The sequence below is a fragment of the Cervus canadensis genome, chromosome 4 (assembly GCF_019320065.1).
Source record: "Cervus canadensis isolate Bull #8, Minnesota chromosome 4, ASM1932006v1, whole genome shotgun sequence".
Lineage (NCBI taxonomy): Eukaryota > Metazoa > Chordata > Mammalia > Artiodactyla > Cervidae > Cervus > Cervus canadensis.
This window is the reverse complement of record NC_057389.1, coordinates 60,982,490-60,998,342: the sequence shown is the minus strand read 5'-3', so window position 1 is coordinate 60,998,342 and position 15,853 is coordinate 60,982,490. Positions and strand designations below refer to the sequence as shown.

General features: G+C 47.0%; 1 protein-coding gene across 5 annotated transcripts in view; it reads right to left on the bottom strand.

Moving 5' to 3' along the window:
* The window catches only part of TRPC7 (transient receptor potential cation channel subfamily C member 7), a 139,828-nt gene that overhangs the window by 20,163 nt on the left and 103,812 nt on the right, over nt 1-15,853 (bottom strand). For all 5 annotated transcript variants that reach the window (XM_043465435.1, XM_043465437.1, XM_043465438.1 and 2 more), the window contains one exon: nt 12,129-12,393. In XM_043465435.1, coding sequence (XP_043321370.1) covers nt 12,129-12,393 — 265 coding nt within the window. The remainder of the gene's footprint in view (nt 1-12,128; nt 12,394-15,853) is intronic.

Sequence of the window (15,853 nt, the reverse complement as noted above, 5' to 3'; positions counted from 1 at the left end):
GAACAACCCACGTAAAGTGTATAGTAAGGGTCCAATAAATGGTATCTATTATTTTTATCCATGTGTTTATTTGCTGAACATTCACTGAACTCTGCTTACTTGCCAGCCACCCTACAGAGCGGGATGCATGATGCATAGAACTGGTTTGTTTTGTGGAGGTTCCAGGCTAAAGCAAGCCCCCTGGTGTGAGCAAGTGCTACAAGGCTGTGGGCAAGGATACTTTGGCCACCTTGCCCTACACAGGAACAACACGTACAAGTCCATCAACCCTCAGAGGCTTCCACACACGGCTGAATGGAGTTAATCCAGCAGCATATTGACTTTTCTGAACAAGGTTCATTTTACTTGCTGTCTGCGAAGATCATCACCAACCCTTGATTTCATGCAAATGCTCCTTCTGATTTCTCCACCCTGTGCTGTCTTTGATTGTTTGACTCCTGCCTTGCTGTAGAAGGGGCTGAGGTTTCATCAATAGGTCACCCTAGCATAAAAAGTGCTTCTAACGAAGTCAGAGGGGAAGAGTGCCTGGGGGTGATATTGAGTAGACCCTGATTCACCCTCTTACTGGGCGGGGTGTGTGTGGGGGAAGGTTGGGGCTGACTTGTCATGCAGAAGGCAGGGAGGAGATAATCCGCTCTCTACCAGGCTGTCTCGCCTGGATAATAGGAATTTAATAATAGGTTGCCTGAAGAGGCAGTTGTGTCAGGGCCTCAGAGAACAAACAAGGCGAAGATTTGGGGTGATTGTTATGGAAATCACTGCTGCTTCAGAATACCACAAGGCCTTTCCCCCCAGTGTCATGGAACTCTGTTCCCCAACCCCAAACAGTTCAGTTTGGCTACCTACCCAAGTCTGCACGTGCATGCATGCGTGCATGCTAAGTCACTTCATCTGTGTTCAACTCTGTGTGACCCTATGGACTGTAGCCCGCTAGGCTCCTCTGTCCATGGGATTAAAAGCAACTTCAAATTAAGCAGGAGTTTCAACTCCTGAAAGGCTGTTTCTCAAGTTGGAAGACAATAGCTGGCCTTGAGCTAGAGTTCTGCTGAAGCAGGAACAATACTCACCTGCCTCCCAGTGGGGGCTGTGAGGTGCTTGGAATCCAGAAAGACACCACACGAGGGCTATGCCTCTCCAATGACAAGCTCTTGCACCAGGCTTGAGGGTGGTCAGGGCAGGAGAGTTCAGTGCCTGAGGAAGTCTGGACTGCACCCCTGCCATGCCCTCTGATTCATCTCTTGGTTTATCCTGGGCCCTGAATGAGGAGTGATTTAGATGGTCCAGTAGTTGAGGAGTCTGGCCCCAGAATCAGGGCTGAGGAACTGGGGTGCACAGAGCCTGGGTTGATTCATGCTGAGGGCCCACCTCTCTCCCTGGGAGCCTGGTTGCCCCTTGAGGGCAGAGCTGTGTTTCCTTCTTCCTTAAAGTCCCAGACCTAGTACAGAACTTGGTACAATGAAGGTACTCAATAAACTCAGGGTCCTTTGAATGAATGAGTCCCCACTGCACATTCCGATTTCCTGCTCCTGATCCCAGTGTTGTAGGGAGGCTCTGGTGAAGCAGTCAGAGTGCAGGTTCTGTGTCTGACTGTGAGCTTTTGGCTAAATAATGTAGCCTCTCTGTGCCTCATTTTTTCTAGCTTCAGAATGGGAAAACAATCTCTACCTCATAGGGTTGTGGAGAAGGCAATGGCAACCCACTCCAGTATTCTTGCCTGGAGAATCCCAGGGACAGAGGAGCCTGGTGGGCTGCTGTCTATGGGGCTGCACAGAGTTGGACACGACTGAAGTGACTTAGCAGCAGCAGCATAGGGTTGTGGTGAGGATTAAATGAGTTAATGGAATGCTTGTGAGGTGAACAAAATACTGCTTGGCACATAACAAATATGCAATAAATGTGGCTACTGTTAGCATGGTCCCCCCTCTCCCCCAACCCTTAGCTGCAAAGGCTCCAGCATCACGTTGACTCTTGTACCCTACAATCAATTCTCAGAATAATCCTTTGAAATTATGAATCAGATCCTGTCTCTTTTCCTTAACAGCTTCCCATAGGCTAACAACTAGTCACCCAGCTGGGGCTCCCCTGACCTCATGCTGGCTCGCCCCTCACTCAGGGTCCTGTGTCCTTGTCCCCCTGCCAGGATCACCCTTCCCCTTCCTCCCCACATGGCTGTCCCCCTCATTCTTCTCAGCCCTTAAACTGTAACCTTAATTGTCACCTGGTCAGGTCAGCCTGATCATGTCTGAACGACATGTCACCTGAAATGTCACCTGATCATGTCTGAAGGAGGTCCTTTCCTGATTATTACCTCAGATGATAAAGAATCTGCCTGCAATGCAGGAGACCTGGGCTCAATCCCTGTCAGGGAAGATCCCATGGAAAAGGAAATGGCTACCCACTCCAGTATTCTTGCCTGGAGAATCCCATGGACAGAGGAGCCTGGCAGGCTATAGTCCATGGGGTCATAAGACACAACTGAGGGACTAACACTTTCACTTTCATGATGTTTCTACTTCCTTCCTAGCTCTTTGCACTTAATTTAAAATGTTCTGGGACTTCTCTGGCACTCCAGTGGTTAAGTCTCTGCCCTTCCGATGCAAGAGGTATGGATTTGATCCCTGCTTGGGGGACAAAGGTCCCACATGCCATGTGGCATGGCCAAAAATGTTCTCATTTGTCTTTTTGTTTATGTTTTATCACCATCAACATCATTTTCCCTCTTTTCCCATTCACAGAGCATTGTGACCTGCAGGTGGTCATGACTTGCACATGGCTCTTCCACCAATGCCCAGAACAGGGGGGTCTCAGGAGACATCTCACAGTGGGGTCTCAGGAGACATCTTTCATCAATGAATGATTGAAGCTGGGAAACCGAGGCATGCTGTGATTTGTCTTAGCCAGCTTGCCTCAGACTCACCTCATAGCTAGCTGTTTTTCTGTTAATATTCTAGAGAGAGCCCTGGACAGTCCAGTTTTCTGTCACTCTGTCACTTTGAAGAATGACAGGTACACCTTATTTCCATCTTAGAGTTGCATTTTGGTGAATAAAAGGTTGAAATTTCCTTGTTTAAGATGTTGCAAGTCAGTCTGAGAATAAGACAGAGGAGTGCCCGCAAATACGCTCTGAAGGCGTCATCCAAAAAAGCACATTTCTTGTGTTCCGTCAAGTCTTTTTCCTCACAACTTTGCAGGCTCTTGGCCTGTTCCAGAAGCTCAAACGTAGCAGGCTTTAAGAATTCATGTCATGAATAAACATGAGGAGAGGGTATAAGTAAACATTATACGATAGCAGAATGTCTGCTGTCATAGGTATAATAGAATAGAATAATATAGAATATATAGAATATAATAGAATATAATAGAATAATAGGTATAATCATTCTTCTAAAGCTCAGGGAAAGATATATATTTTTATCACTTCTTGGAGGATTATGTGAAGATAAGTTATATTAGGCCCAAATTATTAATTCTTTTGACACATAAAGGTTATTCCCAGATGCCCAGCCTTTCTGAGTCTGACCTGAGCCCCAGCATTGACCACTGCCATCTCCTCCATCAAGTCTTCAATCTCTCTGGGCTAGTTTCCCCTATGAAAATGGGTACAATGAGCTCTCTCATTCCCCCCAAACCCTTAAGCCTAACTTGAATGTATAAGATGAAAGATGAGATGATAACTTTCAAATATGATACAGAATGATAACACTTCCATACTGGGGATGCCCATATTGCAACATAGACCTGGCACCCTGGGAAAACCTCTCCTCCATAGAGCCCAGGAGGCTGACCCCCCTCCACGTTCCCACCTGCAAACTCACTCAGCATGCTCGGTACAAGGAACATGGCAGAGGCCACGGTCCCATGATGCTGTTCTGATTTCTCCTGACTGGCTGCTGGTTACAGTGAGTTGCATGAGGGCAGACAATGCCATTCAACCTCAGCTGCCCAGCAGGTCCTCCTCTACTGGCAGGCCCTTCTTGCAGATGTGGCCCTTTGCTCTCAGGAGGCCCCTCTGGCTCATCACTCCCTTCTGAATGTTTCTGGGTCTATATGGCTCACCCGACCATCTCCTTTTCCTCCCTTCCTCGGGTCAGGGAAGTCTCAGGCTCTTCTGTTTACAAAGCACAATATGACACTTATAGCTCAAGAGCCCTTTTCACCCCTTCAGCAGGTCTCTGCTTGTCCCTTGGTACTGAGGATGGGCCCTCCTCAAGGCCCCCATTGCTCCTCCAGTCCTTTAGTGGTCCATGCATGGACCACTTCATGCATGCTTCTGGAAGATAGTTTGGAGTGTCTGACTTCAGCTCTGCTGGGTGTGGGTTCTGGGAAAGGCCAAACAAAGCCCCTATTCCTTTCTCCAGGCACTGGAAACTTACCCTCTTCCCCATGATACCCTCTTGATTCTCTTTCTACATCCTTCTAGGGCCTAATCAACATCAGAACCCGAGAACATCCTCCTTTCACCCCACTCACACACCCTGACATGCAGGCAGCCGCCATGACTCATCCACTCTAACCTCCTTCTCCATTGCCTGTTCTCCGTCCTGGCTGCCACCCCTTAGCGCGGACTTGCGTCCTCTCATATTGTGGTTCCTGCCACGGCCTCTTTATGCATCCATCGGCTTCCTTCAGAGCTGCATTTCTTCCAGAACATTTGCTCCGTTGCAGATATGCCCTTATTCCTATGACCGTTTGACTAATATCGGTCTTCCCAACCAGTCTGCAAGTTCCATGAGTGTTTCTGCTCATTATAAAACCTCCTTTGGAGAAGCAGCCTGGTGGGCTACAGTCCATGGGGTCGCAGAGTCGGACACGATTCTGTGACTAACTTTGGAGAAGAAAGTGGCAACCCACTCCAGTATCTTGCCTGGAAAACCCCATGGATGGAGGAGCCTGGTGGGCTACAGTCCATGGGGTTGCAAAGAGTCGGACACGACTGAGCAACTAACACATTCCCAACCAGTCTGCAAGTTCCATGAGTATTTCTGCCCGTTATAAAACCCCCAGCACCAAGCTCAGGCCCTTTCTCTGCCTTCCAACCCACCCTTTACACTATTGTCACAGCCTCTTGCTGGAAGCAGATAAAACCAGCTTCCTCTTTTTAAAAAGGCCTTAGAGACGCTAACACCCTATTGGGACTTACTTCTAAAGACCATCACAGTCTAGCTCCTGCTGGATTATCTGATTGAATTTTCCACCATTTCCCCAAACTGTCACCTACTTGCCTACTTTCTTTTCTTTTTTTTATTTATTTTTTATTTTTTTATTTTTTTTATTTTTTTATTAGTTGGAGGCTAATTACTTCACAACATTTCAGTGGGTTTTGTCATACATTGATATGAATCAGCCATAGATTTACACGTATTCCCCATCCCGATCCCCCCTCCCACAAAGTTTACTCTTCAATGTACCACAGGCTCTAAGATAACACTTAGCATTCTAACTATAGGCTGCAACAGATGTTATGGCAGGGGATCCAGATGTTTAAACAGGAAAGGAATAGAGATCACCATTGCCTCAGGCACGGGGAAGAGCTTACCTTTGGGCAGATTTCTTAATTGCTCCTTGACCATGGGGCTCTCCCCTCAGTCTTTGTCTTTAGTTTCTAGAGTTTCTTCTGCTTCTCTTTCTGTTTCTGCATAAATGCCTTATCTCACCCATCCCCTTGGCCTGTTTCTTGGGCTGCTTCAGGGGCTTCTTCTTGCTACCTTTTGTGGCTGGACATGCTATTTGTTGTCCTTTCCCCAGACCTTGCCACTGGAAGCGGCTTTTGCTATTGTTAAGAAAATTCTCATATATTATGAGATACTGAAACATCTGAACAAATCCAAATCAGGGGAATGAGGCAGCTGCTTTCTCCACTTAAAAAAAGTGCTCAGCTCCTTTACCTCAAACAGGCCTCCACAATCCTCTGTTTAGGGTCACCCCCCTCCATGAAGCCTTCCCTCACCCTGCCAGGCAGATTTCAGTGCTTCCTCCTCACTGGGCTTCTTGAGTACCCTTTGATCATGTGGTGTAAATAACTGATGCCCCCACCCTTTGTTGAAATTCCCTACTTGTCTATGAGTTCCTCAAGGATGGGAAGATTGTATTATTAATCTTTATAACCTCAGGGCCAAACATAGAACTTGGCATGGAGTAGCTGCTCCATAACATTTGTCAAATGAATGAGCACAGTTTGGAATAGAAACATGCTTTACCCAGGGACAATCACAGGCTGCTTATTGAGAGTGGAGATATGTAGAATCATCAAGCTCCTGAGGACAATCAAAACCTGAATTTAATATGCCAGTCTTTAGTATTCAGTGTCATAGGAAAGTGACCCAACTTTTAAACACACTTAGCTTCTACCTTGGAGCACAGGCCCTGGTGTGGGAGTGGGGGAATTTTAGGTCAAAAGGTGGAGGACAGGCCTGAAGCCATGCAGATTTGGGTCCAAACCCTCTTCTTGGTTCTGTGGTCCTGGGAAAGTCCAGTATCTCACTGAGCCTCAGTTTCCTGGTAGTGGTGTCGGTGTTATTCCATTGTTGTGTGGATTAAATGAGAAGGCAGATCATGTGTCTGTTATGAGCTGTTCAGCCGCAGGGTGGTGCGGTGGCCCTGGGGTGCGGTATGTGTGGGCAGAGTCTCAGGGAGCCTCTTCCTCAGCCCCAGGGCTTACCTCCTGGCTGGCTGGAGGGAGGAGCTGGCTTTCCTGCAGCCCCGCTGAGGTGGCTGGAGCTGACTCGGTGCCTTCTGCCTCTGGTGTGCATATGAGCTTCTGTACATAGAGTATGGAAACTTTCCATGACTGTCAGAGAAAACAGAAGCTTCTAATTTTGCCCAGCACTGCTGAAGTTCCTTTTGTTAAAACGATTCCTCAGAAACAGAATAACCTTAAGAGAGGTATTTTTTAATTAGAAATGTCTCAACCCAGCTTTGCTATGAAGTTGACTCCACGACAGCCTGCAGAAAAGATTGGCTGGGATCCCTTTTGAGGGTCAGGGCCTACATTTAATCTCCAATCAAAACTAAGTGGGGGAGGCCAAGTTCACCCAAAGAGAAGACCAGGAGCCCATCCTGAGTCATGTCAGAGAGCCCTTCACTTCCCTGCTCTGGGACCCCTCGTTGCCCCCAGCTCCTTCTATTCTTCTTTGGGTACCTGTCCTACCACAGTCACCAGTTGGAGTATAGGGAAACCCACCCCTTCCCTTGGCATTCTCACCAAGCTGTATGTCACTAGTGAGCCAAGGATTTTTGTCTCTTTTTCCAACACTGTAACTAGAGTGCTGGACCCCAAGGTCTCCATATGATCTCTAAGCAGAAAAGCTTTGCCTTATGGAATATGTGCATTCCAACAAAGGGGGCTGCAAAGAAAATTCCAGAAAGCAAATCTTATGTGTCTACTAATTTTCATGATAACATCAAAGATATGTTCCCAATAAGAACACAATCTCTAATAGCTGGAATTGAGAACTTTAAGACTTTTTGAAAGAAAGTGCATTTTCAGGCGATTTCACTTCCACTTCCTTACCCTTATCTTTGTCTCAGGACTTAGGTTTCATACTCTGAGAGCATAAAGCTGGTCTGCACACCTTCTCCTCCTCCCCTCTGGCCGTCTGCAGTATCTAACAGAAATGACTCAGAGACAGTGAGCTGCCAGAGGTACCTGTCTGTCATGGGCAGACAAGCCCAGCCCACTACCCCGTGGCCTGTGCACACATGCCCCTGTTCTTACACCTCCCTGAATGCCAGCTCCTGACACTGAAGCCACTGTGAAATGTAAGCAGACCTTTAGTTCTGAAGGGAAAGGAAGCAGGAAAGTTGGGAACTGCTCCTAGGATTTGACTGCTGACCATGCTCTCTGCTGGGAATGGCTACCTATTCTGACTGCAGAGGGCTTGAAATTCTCTCAGTGACTCTCACTTGGTTCAACAAGGGCTTTGCTGGTGGCTCAGACAGTAAAGAATGTGCCTGAAATGCAGGAGATCTGGGTTTGGTCCCAGGTTTGGGAAGATCCCATGGAGAAGGAAATGGCTACCCTCTCCAGTATTCTTGCCTGGAGAATCCCATGGACAGAGGAGCCTGGTGGACTATAGTCCATGGGGTCATCAAGAGTTGGACATGACTGAGCACATAAGCGTGTACATGTAACTCAGTGGGACTGGCTCTTATGAGCTGGCCTGGGCCCTCACCCCGAGGTGAACGGATAGCTTATGGGACAGTGCTCTGTTGGTTCCTATGGCTGACTTCCAAAGTGGACTCCTGAACAGCCCTTAGGGACCCAAGCTGTCCTTGAACATGGCTGGGGTGGGGTTACCGGGGCAAAGATAGGGGTAGGGTGCCTGTAGTGTGCTCCAGCCCAAATTTCCCTTCTGTGGGGTTTAGTCTTCTGACTATGAAAACAGATGAGAGGATCCATCCTACCCTAACGCTCTAAAGTCCACAGACAGAGGGCCCCTGGTGGTGGGCCAAAGGGAGGATTCTGAGCTGGGCAGAGTGGCCTGGGTACAGGCTGCTATGAAGCATTCACCAAGGGAGTCATTCAACTTTATTGTTAGTCTTGCAGGCACTCAGAGTAGCTCTGAGTCCCCTAAATCATGAGAATCCTTTATCCTCATGTGGCTCTTTGCATATCAAGAAGATCTCGGGTTGGGAGGGAGTGATATGCTCCAGAGAGCAGTCAAAAGGTAAGAGATGACATTTACAAAGATCCATTCTTTCCTCTCTACTTCACTGCTCTATTGACTGTTTCCCTGTTCAATCAAATCCTATTCACAGTTTCACATCCCCTTTCAGGGGCTGCCAAGGCGATAAATATCCTGTCCTTTCTTTACCATGCTTGCCGCTGCCATGCCTTTTTCTCTCCTTTGCCCTTCCTGGAGGGCCTGGATCCTTTCTGCTTGGGTCTCTCATGTCTACAGAGTCTCTACTCAGTTCCCAGCACCTGGGACAAACCAAGCGCTTTGGCCCCTCCTGCTGCTTTCACCTTTCCCCATGACTCTTCCCAATGCTGAAGACTCCTCCCTAGATTGGCTGTGTGTGTCCAGCTGAGAATTGTTGCCCCATCAGCCCTACTCTTGCACCTTCCCTGGTAGCTCAGTTGGTAAAGAATCCGCCTGCAACGCAGGAGACCCTGGTTTGATCCCTGGGTCGGGAAGATCCTCTAGAGAAGGGATAGGCTACCCACTCCAGTATTCTTGGGCTTCCCTGGTGGCTCAGCTGGTAAAGAATCCGCCTGCAATGCAGGAGACCCTGGTTTGATTCCTGGATTGGGAAGATCCCCTGGAGAAGGGAAAAGCTACCCACTCCAGTATTCTGGCCTGGAGAATTCCATGGACTGTAGAGTCCATGGGGTCTCAAAGAGTTGGACATGACCAAGCAAATTTCACTCACAACCCTACTGTTAAGTTATGACCTTGTTCATGTCCCAGGTGTCATGGTGCTGACTTTTGGAGGAACTGTGAGCTAACAGTACAGCTTCCTTGTAGGGGGAGCAAACGGGGATTGCACAGAACACCCAGGGCAGGAGAAAGGAGACAGAGGTCCTCATGCTCACGTTCCCCGTTGATTGCTTACTCTACTGCTCTGAATTTGTCTTTGCTTTCTCCTGTGGGTTCCCTCATGCTTGTTTATGAAGGATTTAGTGAGCAATGCTGTGTACAAGGCGTCATCCTAGACTGAAAACACAGGAAGAACATCAGGGCCTGAGCACAGAGGGTCAGAGCCCTTGTGTCAAGACTGACGTCTTGACTTGATGTCAGTAAACAGTGCATCCCACCCTGGGTGCATACAGTTAGCTTTGCCTCTAGCAGATCCAGAGCAAAATTTGCTTTTGGGTGATTCAAGCTTATTTCACCCCTTCAACAGCTCATCACATAGTGTTGGAGTGCTATAAAATAGTCCACCTGACTCACTAATACATTTGGCCTGATCTGGTGAATAGCTGGTAGGCGAGGTCCCTGTCCAGAAAGGGTCCTAGGAACAGTCAGTACCCAGGTGTCCTTTCTTGTAGCTCAATCCACGCCCTCTTCCTCCTTATCCACCATCTCCAGTATTATCACTGACTGAAGGCTCATTATATGCCAAGCACTATATTCAATTTCTTCGTTTTGGATCCTTACAATAATCCTGTGAAGATGGCCATCTTGATGTTGTCATTTCAGAGCTGGGGACATGAATGCCCTGGGGCCGGGGTGGGGTGGGGAAATGAAGCACTTGCCCAGGACCACAGAACCAGTAGAGAAGAGCTCAGACTGTCAGACTGAAACCTAGCCTGTCTGAGCCGGGGGTGCGGTGGGCTGAGACACACAGCCAGCCACCCTCGGGTACCTTTCTCAGTACTGGGCCAGGCCCTGGCTCTCTGTGAACACACACTGATTCTTTGCCTCAGACAGTAACAGCTTCTGTGCTTCAGTAGCTCCAGAGGCCCACCCTTCTAGGCAGTTCCACTTGGGCTCAGCAGTGCAGTCTACAATTCAGAGCTGAGGGGCATGGGGCCCATTGCACTCGGTCTGGGTTCTTCAAGTCATGGACCTTCCCTTGAAGGGTGATTTCTCTGGGAGAAGGGTCAAGTGGAGGTCCTACTGCAAGGTGGGACCTGCTCAGGGAGTCTGCACGGTGTGGCTCCACCCTTGTCACTGGTTAGAAAAAACTTCCAGCCCCCTTGGGGCTTCTTGGGGACCCGTGTCAGCAAGAGTTTAGCCCTGTTGGTCCCAGCTGCCGTGCTTGTGGCTGAAGACCTGACTGTCCTTCCGTCCAGACTCTGGATGGAAGCCTTGAAGGCTGGGAGCAATTCTGGGACGAGGTGAGCCTGGGGCAGGGCCTGGACTGGAAATGCTTCTGGGCTTCAGGCACTTTATAGAACCGCTTCGTTTATTCATGAAGGTATTTATCAACCTTATTATGAGGTTTTTATGAGCCTTATTTCCATTTTGCCAGTGAGGACACAGAGGCTCAGACCAATCTAGTGACCTGTCTTAAGGTTATTGGCTACTAAATGCCCACGCCAGGATGTAAACTCAGATTTGCCAGATTCTTCTACTAGACTATGGCTCAGTGCTACCGAGGGTCCTCCAGGAGACCACCCAGCATCCCCCGGGGGTAGGAGCTCCAGGTCTTTGTGGACATGGACTTGGTGAGCTCTGTCCCCACCCCGGGGAGGGGTTGGGGTGGGGGGAGGCCAAGGCTTTGCTCACTCTGCCTGCAGCAGCTCCTTCTGGTCCCCGAGGTTAGTTGGCTTGACAAGTACCTTGTCTCAGGTCACTCCACCTCCTCTTGCCTCCCCTTCCAGGGCCTTCTGTGCTGCTGAGGCATGTGATGCTGCAGAACTCGCTCGCTGCCTGTATACAACGCTGGTCTGCCCAGCCAGGCATGGAGAGCTGCTGAGCTGTGCCCACAGGCAGACTTGTGCGGATATGGTTTCCCCAGGGGCTAACCTGGAAGTGTTAGGTACGTAAATGTCCTGTTGAGTGAATTTGACTAATGAGAGAATGCAGGTGGGAAAGATGTGGCTGATAAATTCTCTAATTCTATCCTGATGGGCTATTCTGCAGTTCAGGACTGTGTGTCTCACTGTAGAAGTCTGTCATGACCAAGTTGTGGGTCTTGGTAGATGGTGGCCCGATCAGCAACATGTATGTGCTTTCCCTCTTCCTACATGCCATTTTCTTTTTTCCTTCTATCTTATTTCATTTGGATTGCAACTTCTCCTCTCCAATGAAATGTTGGCATGCAAGACTCGCCCAGGGCTTTGCTTTCTAGGTAACACAGATTAAGCTAATTGTAATAGTAATAATTCCATTTATTTTACTATGTGGCAGCTAAATCACCTTATTGAATCCTCACACTATCCCTATTAAGCAGGTATTATTAGTTGCCTAATTTTAAAGATGAGGAAACTAAGACTCAAAGAAGTTAAGGAACATGCTCATGGCCACATGGCATGTAAGATTTAAGTGAAGGTTTAATGTAGCTCTTCTGTTCTTCCAACACCAGAACCTGAACTTGAAACCACCCTCGACTAAAGTCGCCTTTAACCTTTAGAAATGCCAAGGAAACCTGAGTCTCCTGCAAGGAACCACCTGCAAGAGGCTGCCAAGGATGCCTGGGGAGCCGGGGCGCTCCTCAGGAGAGGGCTCTGGGATACTCACGTTGTAAACGCTGGGTTGTACTTTGCACCTCGGTAGTAGGAGTACAGATTGAACATCCCAATCATGAAGGCCACAAATACCATGATGAAAATGACCATGAACTTGAAGATATCTTTCACGGTTCTCCCCAGGGAGATCTGCAGAGGCCCAAAACTCTCATTGGCTGGCAGGATGTATGCGATGCGAGAGAAGCTCAGCACGACAGCTATCGCGTATAGCCCTTCTGATATGATCTGAGGGTCTGAAGGCCACCACTTGTCCCTGGCTGAAAGAAAACAAGCTGGGTGACTCATTGGGCCACAGGATCTGCTCTGGAAGAGAAACCAGCTAGGCATCTGTAGAGGCCTCTGACCTCATCACTTGTCTGCCTGCCCTTGTTTTTCATCCCAATACACTGAAGGTGCCACCCTCCCTCTTGGCATATGCTGGCTCATCTGTCTAGAGCACCCTCCTCTCACTTCAATCCCAGCCTTCCTTCAAGACCGTGCTCTAGTGTCAGCTCTTTTGGGACGTCGTCTGTGCCCCCCTTCACCCCCCCACCCCCTGCCTTCTGGGCAGCCTCCCTGCCCCTCTCTGCTCCCATGGTGGCCTGTGTACGCTCCCGTCATGGCCCTGACCAGGCTGCTTGCTCTCCTGTCTTCCTTCCCAGGGTCTGAGCTCTATAAGCAGGGGTTGTCCCATCACAAGAAGGTGGTGGTGCGGAGCATAGACCTAGGTGTCAGGAAGGCCTGAGGTTGAAAGTGGCCTTTCTAGACAGTGGCTAACATTTTTTTTTTCCTGTGAAATCTTTTATTGTCACTTAAAATTTTTTTAAAATATTTTAATTTTATTGGAGTATAGTTGATTTATAATGTTGTGTTAGTCTCAAGTATCCAGCAACGTGATTCAGTCATACACATTTTTTTTTAATATTCTTTTCTCATATAGGTTATCACAGAATATTGGATGGAGTTCCCTCTGCTGTGCAGTAGGTCCCTATAGATCATCTACCTTATATATGGTGGTGTGTGTTTTCATTCCAAGCTCCTGATTTGTCCCTCTCCTCTTTGTTAACCATAAGTTTGCATTTGATATCTGTAAGTCTGCTTCCATTTTGTAAATAAGTTGATTTGTATCTTTAAAAAAATTAGATTCCACATATGAGTGTTATATGATATTTGCCTTTCTCAGACTTACTTAGTGTAATAACCTCTAGATCCATCTGTACTGCAGTAAAAGGCATTATTTCATTTTTTATGACTCAGTAACAGTCCACTGTGTATATGTACCACAACTTCTTTATTCATTCCTCTGTCAATGGACATTTACGTTGCTTCCATGTCATGGCTATTGTGAATCGTGCTGCAATGAACATTGGGGTGCATATATCTTTTCAAATTATGGTTTTCTCCATGTATGTGACCAGGAGTGGGGTTGCTGGATTATATGGTAGTTCTAATTTTTTTAAAATTACATTTATTTTTAATTGGAGGATAATTGCATTACAATATTGTGTTGGTTTCTGCCATATAACAGCATGAATCAGTCATAGGTATACATATGTCCCCTCCCTCTTGAAAACCTCCCTCTACCTCCCACCCCATCCCCCGCTCTAGGTTGTCACAGAGCGCCTGACTTGAGCTCCCTGTGTCATATAGCACGTTTCCACTGGCTATCTAATTTTGCACATGGATACGTATATGTTTCAATGCTACTCTCACAATTTGTCCCACTCTCTCCTTCCCCCACTGTGTCCACAAATCGGTTCTCTGTGTCTGTGTCTGTGTCTATATTGCTGCCCTGAAAATAGGTTCATCAGTGCCATCTTTCTAGATTCCCTATGTATGCATTAATATATCGTATTTGTTTTTCTTTTTTTTTTAAGTTTTTTTTCCCCATTTATTTTTATTAGTTGAAAGCTAATTATTTACAATATTGTAGTGGTTTTTGCCGTACATTGACATGAATCAGCCATGGATTTACATGTGTTCCCCATCCCAATCCCCCCTCCTGCCTCCCTCCTGCCTCCCTCCCCAATATTTGTTTTTCTGACTTCACTCCATATGATAGGCTCTAGGTTCATCTACTTCATTAGAACTGACTCAAATGCATTCCTTTTTATGGCTGAGTAATATTCCATTGTATCTGTCTACCACAAATTCTTTATTCATTCATCTGTTGATGGACATTTAGGTGGCTTCCATGTCCTAGCTATTGTAAATAGTGCTGCAGTGAACACTGGGGTACATGTGTCTTTTTCAATTATGGTTTCTTCAGGGTATATGCCCAGTAGTGGGATTGTTGGATCATATGGTAGTTTTATTCCTAGTTAGTGATTATACCAATTTATATTCCCACTATCAGTGTAGGTGGGTTCCCTTTTTTTCATACTCTCTCCAGCATTTGTTGTTTACAGACCTTTGATGATGGCCATTCTGATTGGGAAAGGTCAGTTTTCATTTCAATCCCAAAGAAAGGCAGTGCCAAAGAATGTTCAAACTACCACACAATCCCACTCATTTCACATGCTAGCAAAGTAATGCTCAAAATTCTCCAAGCTAGGTTTCAACAGTACAGGAACCAAGAACTTCCAGATGTTCAAGCTAAATTTAGGAAAGGCACAGGAACCAGAGATCAACTGGCTAACATTCATTGGATCATAGAAAAAGCAAGAGAATTCCAGAAAAACATCTAATTTTGCTTCATTGACTATGCTAAAGCCTTTGACTGTGTGGATCACAACAAACTGGATAACAACAAACACAGACAACAAACTGGAAAATTTTAAAGAGACAGGAGTACCAGACCACCTGACCTGCCTCCTGAGTGACCTGTATGCAGGCCAAGAACAGTTAGAACCAGACATGGAACAATGGACTGGTTCCAATTTGGGAAAAGAGTGTGTCAAGACTATATATTGTCACCTTGCTTATTTAACTTATATGCAGAGTACATCATGTGAAATGCTGGGCTGGATGAAGCATAAGCTGGAATCAAGATTGCAGGGAGATATATATCAATAACCTCAGATATGAGGATGACACCACCCTTATGGTAGAAGGTGAAGAGGAACTAAAGAGCCTCTTGATGAAGGTCAAAGAGGAGAGTGAAAAAGCTGGCTTAAAACTAAGCCAGCTTAAAACTCAAAAAACTAAGATCGTGGCATCTGGTCATGGCAAATAGATGGGGAAACCATGGAAACAGTGAGAGACTTTTTCTTGGGCTCCAAAATCACTGCAGGTGGTGACTGCAGCCATGAAATTAAAAGACACTTGCTCCTTGGAAGAAAAGCTATGACCAACCTAGACAGCATATTATAAAGCAGAGACATTACTTTGCCAACAGAGGTCCATCTAGTCAAAGCGATGGTTTTCCAGTAGTCATGTATGGATGTGAGAGTTGGACCATAAAGAAAGCTGAGTGCCAAAGAATTGATGCTTTTGAGCTGTGGTGCTGGAGAAGACTCTTGAGAGTCCCTTGGACTGCAAGGAGATCAAACCAGTCAATCCTAAAGGAAATCAATCCTGAATATTCATTGGAAGGATTGAGGCTGAAGCTAAAACTCCAATACTTTGGCCATCTGATGCAAAGACCCAACTCACTGGAAAAGATGCTGATGCTGGAAAATATTGAAGGCAGGAGGAGAAGGGGACAACAGAGGATGAGATGGTTGGATGGCATCACTGACTCAATGGACATGAGTTTGAGCAGGCTCTGGGAGATGGTGAAGGACAGGGAAGCCTGGC